Below are 19,433 nucleotides of genomic sequence, written 5' to 3' on the forward strand. Positions count from 1 at the left end.
ATTATGAGAGTTAAAGAAGGAATAAACATAACTTTAAATTCGGAGTTAATCACTATGGCATCCTGTTTTGTACCTGTGAAATTTATACTTTGATTTAGAACAGTTTTTTAGAATTCATTTTAGCTGAGTATCTGAGTGCTTAGTATGTGAAAGAAATAGTACTGAGTACTTCATATAAAAAAGGTAAATTTTTAAACAGTCACAACTTTTAAGTTCCAACATCTAGACAAATAAAATGATTCTAAGTAGGATAGGTATGGGAAGGAGCAAGAGTTTGAACAAAGGAGACTGTAGAACAATTACTGAAGGGTAGATCTCTGGAATTAGGAAAAGGACATCTAAATTTTTGTCTAACATGTTCCTGAATATGTGTTGTTAATTTTGTATTATGATTAAATCATATTGGTGAAGAATGAAATATGTGCATAAATGAATGATAAATTTTTTAAACAGAATTATATGTTATAAAGAAAAGTGGAACTTGGATGTTGAGCTTGAATTGAACCTCAAGAAAATATAACAGTAAACCAAGTTTTCAATTAAGTGATAATACCTAACTAAGAAAAAGATAACGTAGATTGCAGTCCAGAAGAATTGGCTATTTGATGTGTGAGATGTACCTAGCTAGGTGGAGAATGCTGCTGAAAAACCAGTTTTTAAAATACTACTTTATGTTCAAGGTAATGTTTATCCTTATTTAAGCAAAGTTAATCTTGTCCTAAAATTTTTTCAAAGGCCCAAGATTCCTACCAAACTCCTCAGAATCCTGGAATCGTACCCCGTCCTAGTGAACTTTATTATAGTAAAATTGGTCCTGCTTTGAAAGCAGTTGGGCTTAGCCTGGATGTGTCCCGCCGGGATTGGCCTCTTCATGTGATGAAGGCAGTGTTAGAAGAGTTAATGGAGGCCACGCCCCCAAATCTCCTTGCTAAAGAACTTTGGTCATCATGTACCACCCCTGATGAGTGGTGGAGAGTCACACAGGTATGTGTTTTGTTTTGGGCTGTCATCAGTATTATTCTTTGCCTGCGTCCTGTCTTGTCTTGTTCACCCTTTTCCTGCTGCCCCTCTAGAATTGGTAGTTTGAGACCTGCATTTGAATCTTATATTACATTTATTTTTATGAGGCATGGCCATGACTGTATGGAGGCAGAATTAAGGGGATTATGGATGAAATGAAAAGTGGAATAAAAACTTTAGAAAGGAAAAACGAGAGAGACTGAAGAATAGTTGTTTTTTTAAGTCCTGCATTCTGTTGATTAAGTAGAACAACAAGAACCTCAGTGTTGTATGCTGCTGCTCACTGCAGTCTGTGATCACATGCAGCATCCCTGAAGAGTGCCAGCTATTTATTCAGAAATAAGGGAGTAGGACTGTGGAGGCTTGTAAATTTTAGAGGATAAAGACCATGTTGGAAGGAAATTTGCTAATAATGCCTAACTTACTTCCCCCACCCCCTCTTCTTTAGTCTTATGCCAGATCTACTGCAGTCATGTCTATGGTCGGATACATAATTGGCCTTGGAGATAGACATCTGGATAATGTTCTCATAGATATGACGACTGGAGAGGTTGTTCACATAGATTACAATGTTTGCTTTGAAAAAGGTAAAATTAAAGTGGACTTTTTATATAAGGGTTGAATATATTTTGGTGAAAGGACAAAAATATAATGATTTGTCTTTTCAAGGTAAAAGCCTTAGAGTTCCTGAGAAAGTACCTTTTCGAATGACACAGAACATTGAAACAGCACTGGGTGTAACTGGAGTAGAAGGTGTTTTTAGGCTTTCATGTGAGCAGGTATGTGGTTTTCTCTTACACCTCTTAGTGTACCTGTTACATTAACAAGTCTTTTGGAATGAAAAACTACATTTTAATGAGGAAGCTTGTGGCAAAACTTAATTAAAAGTTTTCTGAAAACAGGTTCTACACATTATGCGGCGTGGCAGGGAGACTCTGCTGACGCTGCTGGAGGCCTTTGTATATGACCCCCTGGTGGACTGGACAGCTGGGGGCGAGGCTGGGTTTGCTGGTGCTGTCTATGGTGGAGGGGGCCAGCAGGCTGAGAGCAAGCAGAGCAAGAGAGAGATGGAACGAGAGATCACTCGCAGCCTTTTTTCTTCGAGAGTAGCTGAAATTAAGGTGAGGCCAGTAATAATAAGTCATTGTCCCTTTTTTGTTAATAGTTAACAAGACCAGGGAATTCCTTGATGGTCCAGTGGTTAGGACCTGGTGCTTTCACTGCCAGGGCCTGGGTTCCAGCCCTCCTCAGGGAGCTAAGATCCTGCAAGCTGTGTAATGCCACCAAAAAAAGAAAAAGGTTAACAGGTCCATAAAAAAAAGACTGTCATGTATAATACTGAAATGGCCACGAAATATGGCAGTTTGCTGTGATCGTTTGCTAAGAAATGCTCACATGAAAAGACACAGTCACACTCCCACGTGGGAGGTGGGTTAATGATTTGAAAAATATTATACCTTTTTTAGTAGACTCAATGTGTTTGCCAGCGACTATTTTAAGTGTTCTTTAACTGGATTGTCTCCTTGATTTGATTGGATAGTCTTCTCCTCCTCCATGGTAGCCAGTGGTGCTGATCTTGCTTTGTGTGGCATGGTGGTAACTGCATGTTATTGTGTATTGTGGAATTGAGTCTTCATTTATGGCCATGTGAATTGATTGCATTAGTTATCTTTATAAAAAAAGCCAGGGTGATCCACACTGGCTTTGTTGAGATTTAAGTATAATAGCATGTGCAGAACATCCTTCTAACATGATCCTTTTGGCATACATCCTCATACCTCACAGTCGGCCTTATAAGAATCTTCCTAATTACGTCTTTTTACAGGTGAACTGGTTTAAAAACAGAGATGAGATGCTGGTTGTACTTCCCAAGCTGGACAGCAGCTTAGATGAATACCTGAGCTTGCAAGAGCAACTAACAGATGTGGAGAAACTGCAGGGCAAACTGCTAGAAGAAATTGAGTTTCTAGAAGGAGCTGAAGGAGTGGATCATCCTTCTCATACTCTGCAACACAGGTTTAAAACAAGTGTTGAACTCTTAATTTATCTTTATTCCATTAAGGAGAACTTTTGTATTTGTGTGAACATTATCAACTTGAATTAGAATTGTTGCAGCAACTCACATGAATAATCAAAGCTCTCACAAGAACTGCAGTTTTGAAGTATTAATAGAATTCACTTAAATTTTCAGCTTCATTGTATTTAGACATTTGAGTTACTGAGATGGTGGACATAGTGGTTAGAACTGTGAACTTGGATTCAGAAAACCTGGGATTTTGGTTTTTTCCTCTGCAGTTTATGTCTGAATCCTTATTCATTTGTATGGTGGATTTTGTCCACATGGCCAAGTTTTTCTGAGCTTTGATCTAAGTGAGTGAACCTCACATAGAGTGGATGCCTGGCTCAGTGAAGGGTGGTTAAATGTGCAAGTGCCAGACACTGCAGGAGATGCTGAGATTACAGAGATCTTCTGATCTCAGTCTTCCACACTTCAAATAACTCTGGTAAATGTGGTAGAATTTTGTTTAAAATGTTGCGAGTATAGTTAGGGGACTATAGCATCAGGAAAAAAACCAGAGGAGAAAAAGACATTTGAGTGGTGTCCTCAAGATTAAAAAGGAGCTTACCAGGCAGTCCAAGTATGAGCAAAATGTACTTTTAGAGTGATGAAAATTCCCAGCAGTCAATTAAAATTTTTTCCTTCCATTAGGTATTCTGAACACACTCAACTACAGACTCAGCAGAGAGCTGTTCAGGAAGCAATCCAGGTGAAGCTGAATGAATTTGAACAGTGGATAACACACTATCAGGCTGCGTTCAGTAATTTGGAAGCGACACAGCTGGCCAGTTTGCTTCAGGAGATAAGCACACAGATGGACCTTGGTATGTTAGATGTACATGTGAGCATGTGAGTTTTGTTGTTATGTGTTTTTGTGTGGAGTTCTGGTCTGCACTCCTTTCAATGACTGCTGATTTGAAACAGCTTCACTGTAATGGATAATTATCTTTTACCAAAAGGTCCTCCCAGCTACGTGCCGGCAACAGCCTTTCTGCAGAATGCTGGCCAGGCCCACTTGATTAGCCAGTGTGAGCAGCTAGAAGGGGAGGTTGGTGCCCTCCTGCAGCAGAGGCGCTCGGTGCTGCGAGGCTGTCTGGAGCAGCTGCATCACTATGCAACTGTTGCTCTGCAGTATCCAAAGGCCATATTTCAGAAACATCGAATTGAGCAGTGGAAGACCTGGATGGAAGAGCTCATCTGTAATACCACAGTAGAACGCTGTCAGGAACTTTACAGGAAGTAAGTTGATCACTCTCGATTTTCTTTACTTCTCATTGGGACTGGAAGCAAAGTTGTGTTCACATTTTCAATTGCATAGTATTTCATTTTCTGAAAGAAATGATTGATAGATGGAATTTGAATGGAGTCACTTTCTTGTGGTTTTAAGAGGGTTTAAACTCTTGTTTTGGAGAAGGCAATGGCACCCCACTCCAGTACTCTTGCCTGGAAAATCCCATGGACGGAGGAGGCTGGTAGGCTGCAGTCCATGGGGTCGCTAAGAGACACGACTGGAGCGACTTCACTTTCACTTTTCCCTTTCCTGCATTGGAGAAGGAAATGGCAACCCACTCCAGTGTTCTTGCCTGGAGAATCCCAGGGACGGGGGAGCCTGGTGGGCTGCCGTCTATGGGGTCGCACAGAGTCGGACACGACTGAAGCGATTTCGCAGCAGCAGCAACAAACTCTTTGTTTTCCTTTATAAGACAGTGTTTTCTGTAATTAGTTAAAATGTATCTCACTCTTAGATAAAATGTAACTAAGAGTGGTGGGATCAGGTAAGGAGAGCTGAATTCACACTGATTCTGTTACTCAAATCATTTTTAGAAGTTACTTTTGCTCTTGAGACCTTCTCTGTAAAATGGAAATAATGATTTCTGCTCTGTATCAAATACAGTAGTCCATCTCTTGTCTTTTTTAGTATTTTGTAAGGTGTGAACTTTCTTTTCAAGCACCTCTTTCTCTTTTTTAAAGATATGAAATGCAGTATGCGCCCCAGCCACCCCCAACAGTGTGTCAGTTCATCACGGCCACTGAGATGACCCTGCAGCGGTATGCAGCCGACATCAACAGCCGACTTATCAGACAGGTGGAACGCTTGAAACAGGAAGCTGTCACTGTACCGGTTTGTGAAGATCAGTTGAAAGAAATTGAACGTTGTATCAAAGTTTTCCTTCACGAGAATGGAGAGGAAGGATCTTTGAGTCTAGCAAGTGTTATTATTTCTGCCCTTTGTACTCTCACAAGGTGAGTCAGCTGACATATCATTGAGACTGTTTCATTGTCCTGCAAACATTGGTGCTTATTGAGAGTTTGTGTGTTTTTTGTTTAATCCCAAAATTAAGGTATCCTTGTACTTTCTGTTAGTCTTGCCCAGTGTAAGACTGCTTTATTTTTTTTTTCTCCCAGAGTTTGAGGTATCCTATTTGTGTGGGTTCCACTAAGTCAGTTTCACTGTACAAATATTTATCTCATTCAGGCGTAACCTAATGATGGAAGGTGCAGCATCGAGTGCTGGAGAGCAGCTGGTTGATCTAACTTCTCGGGATGGAGCCTGGTTCTTGGAGGAACTCTGCAGTATGAGCGGAAATGTCACATGTCTGGTTCAGTTACTGAAGCAGTGTCATTTAGTGCCACAAGACTTAGACATTCCTAACCCCATGGAAGCATCTGAGGCTGTTCATTTGGCTAATGGTGTATACATCTCACTTCAGGTGAGCACTTCTAAATTAGCTTAAATTTTGTAAGTTTGTTTTAAATGTTGAGCGTTGTATTTTTCATCTCTGGTTCTGAAAAGCAGTTTGACTTCCTCAACCTTTAATGTTGCTTTATCTAAACTCAGGAAGCATTAAAATAGGTTTCTTACATATTTACAGGAATTAAATTCAAATTTCCGGCAAATCATATTTCCAGAAGCACTGAGATGTTTAATGAAAGGAGAATACACATTAGAAAATATGCTTCATGAGCTGGACAGTCTTATTGAGCAGACAACTGATGGTGTTCCTCTGCAGACTCTAGTTGAATCTCTTCAAGCCTATTTAAGAAATGCAGCTATGGGACTTGAGGAAGAAACACATGCTCATTACATCGATGTTGCCAGGCAAGTGAATGCTAAGCTGTGCTGTTTTCTTGTGAAAGAGTTGGGAAGCCAGATACATTTTAAGTTTTATCTATCCTGGGCCATGCTGGGTCTTCCCTGCTGCTCAGGCTTTCTCTAGTTGTGGGAGCAGGGGCTGTTGTGTAGTTGCAGTGGCCCCAGCTTTTCATTGTGGTGGCTTCCCTTGTGGTGCTTGGGCTCTAGGGCACATGGGCTTCTGTAGTCGTGGCTTGTAGGCTCAGCAGTTGCAGTTCCTGGGCTCTGGAGCACAGGCTCAATAGTTGTGGTGCACGGGCGTAGTTGCTCCAAGGCATGTGGAATCTTCGCAGATCAGGCATGCAACCTGTATCTCCTTTATTAGCAGGTGGATTCCTTATCACTGAGCCACTAGGGAAGCCTCAGAAATATCTTTTTAAAAAAACTTTCATTTGGGGGAATTCCTTGGTGATGCAGTGGTTAGGATTCTGCACTTGAAAAGGGTGCAGTTTCAGTCAGTAGTAGATTCTGCAAGCCATATGACATGGCTGAAACAAACAAAATCAAAACATTTCCCATCCCTGCCCCCCCCCCCAAAAGCAAAACAACCCCTTTTATTTGGAAATAATTACAGATTTATAGGAAGTTGTATTTAAAAAAAAAACACACATTGCTCAGGGATGTCTTGTGTAGCCTTCATCCCTCCTTCAGTGTAGCATCTTGCATACCTGTGGTACAGTAGCAACACCATGAAATTGACTTTGGTACAGTCCACAGAGCTTACTCAGGTTTTACCAGTTACATGTGTACTCGTGTGTGTGTGTGTGTGGTTTTATTACATACACATACGTATTCTTTAAGGGCTGTAGTTTTTACTATACTTCTACTCACACACAAAGTGGAATGTGGTATTTTTTAAGCCAGCACTTGGAATTCAATGGGAGCATCTGAGCCAGTTTACTTTGCTAATGGAGTATACATGTCACTTCAAGTGAACACTTGTTAGCTTAAGTTTTATAAGTTTGTTTTAGGTATTGAACTTTGTATTTCTCAACTCTTAAATCTAGGAAAACGGTTTGACTTTGAAACATGAGAGCTTGAACAGTTTCTTCAGCCATGCAGTGTACCTAAAGCTAAACCCTAAGCCCCTTTGTCCCTTGTGATTCAGGACCCCTTTCTTTGGCATTCTGTCCAGTTACTGTCAGAAAATATAATTGAGAGAGTAGCAATGAATTGACCCAATACTTCCTCCCATGGGAAAATTACAAGATATAAGAAAGCAGAGAGAACAGTATAATGAACTCCCATTTTACCACCTTCAATAATTATCTACACTGTGATTAATCCTGCCCCCCCATCCCCCCCCCTTTTTTTTTTGCTTCTGGTTAATCTTGTTTAAATTGTACTTTCTCTGGTTACTTTGAATCAAATACCTTTTCATTCTTAAACTTCAGGAGAAATGTATATCTAAAATGTAGACTTATTTTCTTAAGAGGCCCTTATTTCATAAGAAAGGGTAACAACTCAATGTTTTCTTTTATCCTGCATTCAAATTTTTCCTATTTTCTCATGTTTCTTTTAGTTTTATCATAAAATTTAAAAAACAACTGTGATTAGTATAGCATAAATATTTGTCAGCTAAAATGAGATTATTTGTGCAGGAGCTTTATCATAACGTTCCTAGCATTATTTTAAAAGTTAGATGCTAAGTCTGTACACTTTTCTTTCTCACAAAAGTTCAGCCCTTACTTTCCCTTGATGTCTAATCTAGATTCCCTTTACTCTCAAATGGAGGAATGTTTACTTCATGTATGCACTGGGTGACAGACTTCATGTTTGATTCTGCTACAGCCTGTTTGTATCTTGTGTTAGAGAAACTTTTTGATAATTTAAATGAAAATTTTATACCATCATATAGCTCTTTTTCCATTATAAATTTCTGTGATAGCCTAAACTTACATAAAATGTTTAACATGATACTTGGATACATAAACACAGTGCAAATCTTAAGTTAATTATAATGTGAGAGCAAATTTCTCAAGACCTACCTTCAAACTATGCATTATTCAAAACTCAGCATGTGAAAAAGGATAGCTGTTTCCATTCACTGTCTGTAGCTGACTCTGTCATGTGACAGTAGCGTGAAGATACTTGACAACTTTTGCTAGGTCCACCAGCTTTAGAATTGTGTGCCTCTTGATTTTTTTTTTTAATATTGGAAGTGTAGATTATTTTACGTTCTGTATATAAAGAGATACTATAATATTTTGTATAGTTCGTTTAAAATTGTCATAACTTCAGTTTGCATAAAATTTAATCACATGAACAATGGCTAATAACACTCCTTCCTTCATAAAAAGACTTTTTCCTAGACTCTGCATACTAGCTGTAAGACTTGTTGATCTTAACGTTTCCCCCCAAATATATTACTGTTTAGGAATGGTTTTAACTCCTTTTTCTTTTGCTCTAGAATGCTTCATGCTCAGTATGGTGAATTAATCCAACCAAGAAATGGTTCAGTTGATGAAACACCAAAAATGTCAGCTGGCCAGATGCTTTTGGTAGCATTTGATGGCATGTTTGCCCAAGTTGAGACTGCTTTTGGCTTATTGGTTGAAAAGGTAAATAATTGACCTGGTTTGATGAATAATACAAGTGTAGTAAAGTAGTTGTTCCGTGTTTGAAGAGTGGAGAAGTGAACTTTCTTCTCTTTCATTTACATAGCTAAATAAGATGGAAATTCCTATAGCTTGGCGAAAGATTGACATAATACGGGAAGCCAGGAGCACTCAGGTCAATTTTTTTGATGATGATAATCACCGACAGGTGCTGGAAGAGATCTTCTTTCTAAAACGACTACAGACAATTAAGGAGTTCTTTCGGCTCTGTGGTACCTTTTCTAAAACTTTGTCAGGTAATATTTCACACTTAAGCCAGATTTAGTTGTACTTTGGAGGGAAATGGGATAGAGGAGGCTTAATTTAACTGTAAATTAAAATCTTAAGTTCATGGAAGTCTTCAAATTCTTAAGTTAGCATTATCACCTTATTTTAGTATTGTATGAAATACTTAAAGAAAAATTTCCTTTTTTAGGATCAAGTTCACTTGAAGATCAGAATACTGTAAATGGGCCTGTACAGATTGTCAACGTGAAAACCCTTTTTAGAAACTCTTGTTTCAGTGAAGACCAGATGGCCAAACCAATAAAGGCATTCACAGCTGACTTTGTGCGGCAGCTCCTAATTGGACTCCCGAACCAAGCCCTGGGCCTCACACTGTGCAGCTTCATCAGCGCTCTAGGGGTAGACATCATTGCGCAGGTGGAGGCGAAGGATTTTGGTGCTGAAAGCAAAGTTTCTGTTGACGATCTGTGTAAGAAGGCGGTGGAGCACAACATCCAGATCGGGAAGTTCTCTCAGCTGGTCATGAACAGGGCGACTGTGCTGGCGAGCTCCTACGACACTGCCTGGAAGAAGCACGACTTGGTGCGCAGGCTGGAGACCAGCATCGCCTCCTGCAAGACAAGCCTGCAGCGTGTCCAGCTGCACATCGCCATGTTTCAGGTAAGTATTTCCCTTCATAAAGGGGTAAGCCGGGAGATTACTGTAGAACAATATAAAGAAGAGAACATTTTAAACTTGCCAAATTGTGCCAACCCGGAACAAACACAGCTTTAACATTGCTGTAACATTTCTTGGTTACGGAGTTGTGATCGTTTTATGTTTATAGTTTGTGTCCTTTTAATTAGTTTCCATCAGTGTTTTATGGTTAGTGTTATCATTAAATACTATTTGTAAATGTAGTTTCTTGTTCTTTTAATTGGAGTATAATTGCTTTACAACGTGGTATTCATTTCTGCTGTACAGCAGAGTGAATTAGCTGTGCATATACATATATCCCCTCCCTATTGAGCCTCCCTGTCCCCCACCCTGTATATGTAATTTCTAACAATTAAATGTATTTGTTAGGTGTATATATTCCTTGTGTACTACCTAACTCAATTATTTCCAAAGTGACATCTGTTTCCCTGAATCTCTAAGCTCTCTGCATACATCCTGTCATCATTTGGGAACTGTTTTTAAGAAGCCTGTTTTTGTCCTTCTTTGTTTCGGGGCAGTACAGGCTTTGGGAGTGAGATAAATTTGGATTTGGGTATATGAACTTACCTTTAACCTTCCTTAAGATCTGATTTCCTTACCTGTAGAATGGGGACAGTACTCTCTTAAAGGTTGATGACTGTGTGGATTAAAAATGATGATCTGGGACTTCCCTGGTGACACAGTGGATAAGTATCCACCTGCTAACGCAGGGAACACGGATTTGATCCCTGGTCTGGGAAGATTCCACATGCCTTGGAGTAACTAACTACTGAGCAACTACCTACTGTGCGCCACAACTACTGAGCCCATGTGCTGCAACTTCTGAAGCTTGCGTGCACTGGAACCTGTGCTCTGCAACAAGGGAAGCCACTGCAGTGAGAAGCCCACGCACTGCAACAAGAGTAGCCCCGCTCTGAGCAGCTAGAGTAAGCCTGCACAGCAGCAAAGACCCAGCACTGCCAAAAACACTTTTTTAAAAAAAGAAAAAAAAATGGTGATCTGTGTAAGATAATAAGCACAGTATAAATTATAGATTTTTTTCTTATTTCTTTACTTCAATATTGTCAGTAGCTTCAGACAGGTGGACTCATGGAGTAGCATTGGGGCTGTAGTATCAGGGGTTCTGGTTTGGCCCAAACGTTGTTTACTTTGTATCATTTATATTGAAGCCACTTCCCAAGAGTGGAGTTGGTGGGGCATGGAACCAGTGTATTTTTCTCTTTGCAATTTTATCAATTAGCTGGTTTCTTAGGTCATAAGTTAAGAAAAGTAATTTATTCAGATTCTGAAGTTGCATTTATTATAGGTTAGCAGTCCATCTAGCACATTGGGTTTTTTTTTTTAATAACATCTGTTTTAAAAAATCTTTTATTTACTGGCTGTTTCGGGTCTTTGTTGGCTGTGCGCTAGTTGTGAAGAGCAGGGACTGCTCTCCATTTGTGGTGCACAGGCTTCTCATTGTGGTGGCTTCCCTTGTTGCAGAGTACAGGCTCTAGGCACACAGGCTTCAGGAACTGTGGTGCACAGGCTTAGTTGCTCCACAGCATGTGGGATCTTCCCAGACCAGTGTCCCTTGCATTGCAAAGTGGATTCTTAACCACTAGACCACCAGGGAAAGCCCCACGTTGGGCTTTTCTTGGCATTTATTTTACTTCAAAAAAATAATGTTGAAAAGGTTTATTTAATACATTTTAGAGTTTATTCATTGAAAAAGTTGACAACTATATGGAAAATGTTATAAAAGTCCTTCCAGTTTTGTTCATGTGAACACATTGTAAGCTAGCACAATATATAACTTTAAAATTTCAGCTCAGATGTCCCTTGGCCTTCTGGGGCCAGCGTACAGCATGCACGCCTAAGACGGCTTGATCCCCTGTCAGCAGTTGCCTGCACCTTTCTGTCATTCTGCCACTTGTAGGTTCGCGGGAGAATTCCTCCTCCTCTGACTGCTGCCATTGTCTCTCTCAGTTACTTGCTTAGCTCCCATGCTGGGCAACTCTTCTACCTACTGTGCTTGTTCCAGCCTCTGAACTGGAGATTATTTTCGGGGGATTGTGTAGGAAACTTTTACTTTTACTAGGAAATGCCTTCAGAATTGCTGTTTAAATACTGCATATCCGTGATCCAAGAAGTTTATCAGCCATTCTCTACCTCAGGAAATTTTCCATCTGGTTAATTCTTTTATTGTGTTTCTGTTACTCTTCCCTGCCCACCCTGCCCTGCTGCACCTGGACTTTTTACCACCTCCCCAAGTCCTTCCCCTAATGTCAGTTCCCCTGTCTTGGTTTTTTTCCCCTGCTTACTTTATTACATTTCTTTTTCTTTGAACAGTGGCAGCATGAAGATCTCCTTATCAATAGACCACAAGCCATGTCTGTCACACCTCCCCCTCGTTCTGCCATATTAACCAGCATGAAAAAGAAACTCCATACTCTGAGCCAGATTGAAACTTCAATTGCAACAGTTCAGGTACGTTTTGTCATTTCTTCCTTCTGGCACATCTTACTTTTAGAAATGATCTCCACTGTGGTGAAGTGCTCTGTTCAGTCTGTCCTTGGCTTTTAAGTCACAGGAACTTTAATACCTTTTTCACTTTTATTTTTAATTTCTGTCTTTTTTTTTCTTATCTTCCAAAGTAACTGAATCTTAGCAGTATATTTTGAACCAAGAATACAGACATACTAAATATTTCAAATTTTTAATGAACTATTTAAGAATTTTTAATGGCTATTACTGTGCCATTACACATTAACGTTGGTAATGGTAAAAACTTGAATACCAAATTTATTTTCTGAAAGTTTGGCATATTATTAATATCCATGAAGCTTAGGTCTATCTTCCTTCTATTGTGTAGTTAATGGAATTTTGTGATATCAAAAGCAGCAGAACATTTTTCTAAACCATCATTTTTTACTATTTTTGGGTCACATCAGCAAAATATTTAATCTCACCTTTTTTTAAACAAGAGAAACTGGTCTTGATGATGGTTTTATATACATCTCTGGTATTCTTATATCATATATTCAGTAGTAACTGACATTTTTCTGTTTTTATAGTTTAATATTAGTATAATTACAATCACTGTAATAATATTTTTTAAATTTTTAATAGAACTTTTCTTGAGCTCACTTCTTTGAAGATTGAAATACCTTTTCTCTACAGCATATTAGTCCTAGTTTTCACTTTAGAGATTGAACTCCTGCCCTTTCTGATTCTAGAGGTGTCTGTGTGTGAGCGGGTGGGGGGCAAAAAGTATGATTGGAAACTCCGCCACTTGAAATGTTGAGTACCTAATGAAGCAACTTTGTTATGTAAAACCTTTGTATTGTGATAATCTGGCTGGATTTTTTTTACCATTATTCATAAATGTTTCCATTTGTGGGAATCTGATTTTCATCTTTTACAATCAAAGATATAAATGGACTTTCTCATAGATAGCATATATAGTGCAGTGGGAATTTGGTACGACAGGGTTTTGTTTTTTTTTTTAAAGACTATTTAGAAATGAAAATGAAACTTCTTTCTGCAAAATAAACTGAAAGCCAGTCCTTGCCTTCTCAGATATGTTTAGTCTTAAATACTCTATATGAAGTCAAGATTAATTCCAAAAGGTGACAGTTTGTTAAAGATGTTTTCTAAGTTACTTATGCCATCCTATTTCTTTTGAATCTCTCTTATTCATATAAAATGCTCAACAGATAGGAAGTGGAGTCCTATTCACTGAGATTCTGCTGGCTTTTATAGGAGAAACTGGCAGCACTTGAAGCAAGTATTGAACAGCGACTCAAATGGGCAGGTGGTGCCAACCCTGCACTGGCACCTGTACTACAGGATTTTGAAGCAACAATAGCTGAAAGAAGAAATCTTGTCCTTAAGGAGAGCCAAAGAGCAAGTCAGGTATGGGCACCTGTGTGTGCCATTGTGTTTTCAGTTACAGGATAATATAACTCATTATATAATCAGGCACAACATTGAACTAATATGATTCCCATATCCCATATATCCATTACCAGAATTTAATAATTGTCAACTTAAGTCCTACTTTATTTTCTGTATACTCCCTACCCTAAATTTAATGGTAATCTCAAATATTATATCATTTTATCTGTAAATATTTCAGTATGTATATATAAGATGAGAACTAGTTAGTAACATAATCACAATACTATTACTGTACCTTGAAAGATGTCCTTAATATTGTCAAATAAGCAATTAGTGTTTTCTGATCTAAATGGTAAAATTATGTAGGAGTAGAAGCAGAAGGGGGGAGCATTTCAGATTGGAATTTGGATATAGCACAAACAAATTTAAGCTGAATACGATAAAGGTTTTTTTATGGAGTAAAATTTCTGTGTTAAAAAAGAATCATGCAGAAGATGTGTTTACCTAACTTAGGTGCTTTTTGGGCCTTCTCAGACTTGACAGCATCAACCTAAAAGTATTAATTTATTTACAGCTTTTATAAGAAGTGGGTCTGTTTCCCATGAGAGTCATACATTCATACATTTTCAGGACCTGGTCCTAAATTCTGGAAATGAATAGGTAGTATTATTTTTCTTTCATTAATTGCAATTTTTTTTCATCATTGTGATGGTTCCACTCTTTTTCCTCTTCACAGGTCACTTTCCTCTGCAGCAATATCATTCATTTTGAAAGTTTACGAACTAGAACTGCCGAAGCCTTAAACCTGGATGCTGCATTATTTGAACTAATCAAACGGTGTCAGCAAATGTGTTCATTTGCATCACAGTTTAACAGTTCTGTCTCTGAGTTAGAGCTTCGTTTATTACAGAGGGTGGTAAGTCTGGATTCTTGGGAGTGAAGAGATTCGGTAATTTAAATAAGACCAACTATATGCTCTCAAAATCAATATATTCACTAGTCTACATTTATTGAGCATGTACTGTATATGAGATGTTGTGAAGAATTCAAGGATGACTAAATCTTTCTTTTATCCCCAAAGGAACTTATTTATACAAATAATACAGTGAACGAAATGAAAAAGTGAAAAGAACTCTCTGAGCTATAAGTAGAACTATAAGTAGAATCACTGTAGGGCTTCCTAGGGAAGGAGAGAGAGAATGTGTAGCAAATGACTCAGATGCACTTTGGAAAGTAGGATAGCAGACAGAGGGCTAGTGGAGGACGAATGCTGGAATATCAAGTTAATAAATTCAGCATTTCTACTTTGTGGGAAGGCTTTAGACTATATATTAGGATGCCCTGGTTTTATTTTAAAGAGTTATTTACAGTGCCTGGGGTCCTAGCTGTGTGTCATGTTTGTTACTCCAAATATATTTTCTTAGGTTTTAAACTTTAAGCATTTGTTCCCTGTATAATTATGCAGAAAAGTAAAAATCTTAGTTTGTATTTCATAGATTGTTTAAATTATCAAGTATTTCTAAAAATTTATTTTAATTAATTAAATTAATTCTAGTGAATTAATTCGACTCAGCAACTGAGGTTCTTTGTATCAACTTGAATTATGAGTATCTTTTGATGTGATGTTGAGGAAAAGAATCTTATGTTTTTCTGGCTGATTCTTAAAATCAAACAAACCCTTATTCTGTTTAGGACACGACTCTTGAACATCCTATTGGCAGCTCTGAGTGGCTTTTGTCAGCACACAAACAACTGACCCAGGATATGTCTACTCAGAGAGCAATTCAGACAGACAAAGAGCAACAAATAGAAACAGTCTGTGAAACAATTCAGAATCTGGTTGATAATATAAAGACTGTGCTCACTGGCCATAACCGGCAGCTTGGAGATGTCAAACATCTCCTGAAAGCAATGGCCAAGGTAAGATTAATAGCATTGACACATAGTTACTCTTCCCCCTTTTATAAAATACAAAAGAGTTTTATTCATGAGAAAAAAAAACCTAATTTCTCCAAGGTCATATTTCCGGTTTGTCACTGAGTTTATTTGTGTTTTCATCAGCTGTCAACTGTTTTTTTTTTTAAGCAGGTAGTAAATAGTATTCTGATTCTGTACACAGAGAAACTGGGGCTTAGAGAAACTGATTTATACAAAGTCACATAACTTATAGAAGAGCTGAAACTTGAACTTAGTCTCACAGAGTATTTAGATTTCTAACTTCTCTTCTGGCTCCCAACTCAAATCATATAGTTTGCTTCCAAAATAAATGAAATATTGCCTCTTCTCTCCAGTATTGTATAGAATCTAGAGAGTAAGGAAACAGTCCTCAGAAAGGCTTTATTATCACAAAACAGTAGATCATTTACTTTTTGAGTTTTTTTGTTTTTGGTTGCATCATGTGGCTTGTGGGACCTCAACCAGGGATCAAACCCATGCCCCCCCTGCAGTGGAAGCATGGAGTCCTAACCACTGGACTTCCAGGGAAGTCCCTGGATTTCTTTTTAGTTGGAGTTTTTATTTGTGCTGGAAACAAGATTCCTATTGAAAAGAAGTTATTAATAAATTGTAATAAGCAGATTAAATACATTGATAGTAAAAAGCCACTTATTACCTGTTATCCAAAAGGTGACTGTCTGAAGAGTAATACTAAAACAAATACCATTTTTCTTAATTATTAACATATTGATTCTAGGATGAAGAAGCTGCTCTGGCAGACGGTGAAGATGTTCCCTATGAGAACAGTGTTAGGCAGTTCTTGGGTGAATATAAATCATGGCAAGACAACATTCAGACAGTGCTGTTTACATTAGTCCAAGCCATGGGTCAGGTTCGAAGTCAAGAACATGTTGAAATGCTCCAGGAAATAACTCCCACCTTGAAAGAACTGAAAACGCAAAGTCAGAGGTAAGAATGCCTTCAGGCCTGAATTTAAAATGTAAGCAAAACATGTGGTAAAGTAAGTTTTGTTTATTTAATTTAATATTTTTTTCAGTTTTGTTCATACTTACAAATAGCTCTTTGCTGAAGCATTTCATAAATGAGGCATTTTATTTTGTATTTCAGTGTCTATAATAATTTAGTGAGTTTTGCATCACCCTTAGTCACCGATGCAACAAATGAATGTTCGAGTCCAACATCGTCTGCTACTTATCAACCATCCTTTGCTGCAGGTGAGACTCCTGTATTCAGAAAAACGTGTATCTTGACCTATTGATAATCTACGCATACATGCTAAGATGTTAAAGAGTGTTTAATATGTTTATTGGGCTTCCCTGGTGGCTCAGGCAGTAAAGAATCCACCTGCCAGTGCAGGAGAAGCAGGAGACATGGGTTCTATCCCTGGGTCAGGAAGATCCCTTGGAGAAGGGAATGGCAGTGCACTCCAGTATTCTTGCCTGGGAAATCCCACGGACAGAGGCCTCTGACAGGCTTTAGACTGTGGGGTCTCAAAAGAGTCAGACAGGACTTAGAAAATAAACAACAACAAACATGCTTATAGTCATCATCTTTTTAAAGGTTTTCCCTAATAAACCTATTTAGAAAAACAGAAATTATGTCACAGATGTAAATTTATAGTTACCAAGGAGGGGGTAAATTGGGAAATTGGGGTTGACATATACACACTACTATACATAAAATAGATAACAAGAACCTACTGTATAGCACAGGGACCTCTATTCAGTACTGTGTAATGACCTATATGGGAACAGAACCTAAAAAAGAGTGGGTATAACTGATTCACTTTGCTGTACAGCAGAAACTAACACAACATTGTATATCAACTATACTCCCATAAAAAATTAATTATCTAAGTAAATAAAGGGTTTCCCTAATTTCTTGTCATATTTCAAACTGAACAAATTTTTTTTTTTTTTTCCAAACTGAACAAATTTTGCCTTAATTTTAAAAGTATTTATGTTAGAGATTAGAGAATAAAAATACTGTGTGTTCAAATACTGTCTATGATTACAAAATATATGTCTGTTAGGGAAATATGGAAAATTAATTAATAGAAAAATCTGTAGTTCCTTTCCAACTAGAGATAAAACCACTGTGTATTTGTTGACTTCTCTGTGTGCACGCACACATGTATACAAATTGTATCATTCTGTGAATGTAACTTTCCTTGCCTTTTGCCACATCTAGCTGTTTAAACTGTCTTTTTAGGTGAAGAGCTTTTATTTTAAGGGATAAGGACTTGAAGGTTGTAATATCACATCTAGTATCAGGGGTTGTCCATTTGCCGTTGATGATTGAAACAGAACTGCCTTGCTTGCCCGTTTTCTGTTTACGTGTACATTGAGCTACCAACTTTCTCTCTGTAGCAGTCCGAAGCAACACTGGCCAGAAGACTCAGCCTGATGTCATGTCACAGAATGCTAGAAAGCTGATTCAGAAAAATCTAGCTACATCAGCAGATACTCCACCAAGCACCGTTCCGGGAACTGGCAAGAGTGTTGCTTGTAGTCCTAAAAAGGCCGTCAGAGACCCTAAGACTGGAAAAGGTAATTAGTTAAAATAAGGACACCTTAAATATTAAATATGAATACAAAGTGGTGGCTTGACTTATACATGTCTCCATTGCTTCATAGCTGTGCAGGAGAGAAACTCGTATGCGGTGAGTGTGTGGAAGAGAGTGAAAGCCAAGCTAGAGGGCCGAGATGTTGATCCGAATAGGAGGATGTCGGTTGCTGAACAGGTGACCATCTTTTAAACTTGAGCTACATATTTTAATGCTGCTGAAGCAGTACAGGTTTAAAGATTCCCTCATCCCCATCTTTGGTGGCATATCGAGAAATAAGGAATTTAAATCTATTTTCAGGCCTCAGAAGATTTTGAATAACACAGCTCCTAGATTGTCAACTCTAACTCTAGCCTGTTAACACTTTCCTTTCAACCCAGTCCTCTTTTAACCAAAATTTGAGGTGTTGCTTGACCCTTTCTCTTCCAACAGAAGACTGTTAGTTTGCGTGTTAGAGCTATGTGAAGGTTTCTAATGATATGAGGGTGACACTTTCGGTGTCAGTACTATCTATAAATAAGTAATCTGTAAAGTGTTCCTGGGTGTCAGTTGGTCTGAAATTATTACTCTGAAATTTTATCATTATTATTAAAATTGTATATATAAATTCAGGAATGAATTCTTTTGCCCACAGCTGTTTATTTTGAAAAGTTTCAAACTTCAGAAATGTTATAGGAATGCTCGTGTATTATATATTCCTTGCCTAGAATTGGCAAATCAGTTATTAATATTCTTATATTTGCCTAATCTTTCTGTGTAACACTTCTTGCCTAAGTACTTTGTCTCCCAAACAAAACATTGTAATAATATATAGCCATGATATATAGCTACGATACAATTATAAAATTATCAACTTCAGAAAACTTAACACTGGTGTTAACGTTGACTGCTATCCACCATTGAGTCCATATTTAGGTTTCTCCAGTTATCTTCAGATATCCTTTTTTACTTAGCCACCCCCACCCATACAGAATTTAGTCAAAGCTTATCCTGAAGTTTATATACTTGTTCCAGTTTTAATTTCCTTTTAATGTCTAGAACAGTTCCTGAGCCTTTTCTTTTATGACATTTAAATTTTGATGTGTCCAGACCACTTGGTTTGCAGAATGTGCCTCAGTGTATATTTGTCTGTTATTTTCTTTATATCATAGCATTTTTGGCAAGAGTACTTTGCCAGTGATGTGTTCTTAGAATTTTACATCATTGAATGTGTGTCTGTTTGTGCCATCTTTGTTGTTAAGTTAGAGCACTTAGTCAAGGGTAATGTTCTCCTGAATT

At 38.1% G+C, this 19,433-nt stretch overlaps 1 protein-coding gene across 4 annotated transcripts in view; it reads left to right on the plus strand.

Annotated features, from left to right (window-relative positions):
- SMG1 (SMG1 nonsense mediated mRNA decay associated PI3K related kinase) overlaps positions 1–19,433 on the plus strand; it is a 99,185-nt gene that overhangs the window by 74,223 nt on the left and 5,529 nt on the right. For all 4 annotated transcript variants that reach the window (XM_006047005.3, XM_044935754.1, XM_044935755.1 and 1 more), the window contains 21 exons: positions 736–984; positions 1,469–1,607; positions 1,690–1,799; positions 1,923–2,141; positions 2,846–3,036; positions 3,731–3,903; positions 4,039–4,318; positions 5,051–5,323; positions 5,556–5,790; positions 5,953–6,179; positions 8,623–8,773; positions 8,877–9,066; positions 9,246–9,715; positions 12,083–12,220; positions 13,496–13,648; positions 14,370–14,549; positions 15,326–15,553; positions 16,326–16,537; positions 16,697–16,803; positions 17,959–18,138; positions 18,226–18,332. In XM_006047005.3, the coding sequence (XP_006047067.1) occupies positions 736–984; positions 1,469–1,607; positions 1,690–1,799; positions 1,923–2,141; positions 2,846–3,036; positions 3,731–3,903; positions 4,039–4,318; positions 5,051–5,323; positions 5,556–5,790; positions 5,953–6,179; positions 8,623–8,773; positions 8,877–9,066; positions 9,246–9,715; positions 12,083–12,220; positions 13,496–13,648; positions 14,370–14,549; positions 15,326–15,553; positions 16,326–16,537; positions 16,697–16,803; positions 17,959–18,138; positions 18,226–18,332 (4,212 nt within the window). The remainder of the gene's footprint in view (positions 1–735; positions 985–1,468; positions 1,608–1,689; positions 1,800–1,922; positions 2,142–2,845; positions 3,037–3,730; positions 3,904–4,038; positions 4,319–5,050; positions 5,324–5,555; positions 5,791–5,952; positions 6,180–8,622; positions 8,774–8,876; positions 9,067–9,245; positions 9,716–12,082; positions 12,221–13,495; positions 13,649–14,369; positions 14,550–15,325; positions 15,554–16,325; positions 16,538–16,696; positions 16,804–17,958; positions 18,139–18,225; positions 18,333–19,433) is intronic.

Source organism: Bubalus bubalis, chromosome 24 (assembly GCF_019923935.1).
Source record: "Bubalus bubalis isolate 160015118507 breed Murrah chromosome 24, NDDB_SH_1, whole genome shotgun sequence".
Taxonomy (NCBI): Eukaryota; Metazoa; Chordata; class Mammalia; order Artiodactyla; family Bovidae; genus Bubalus; species Bubalus bubalis.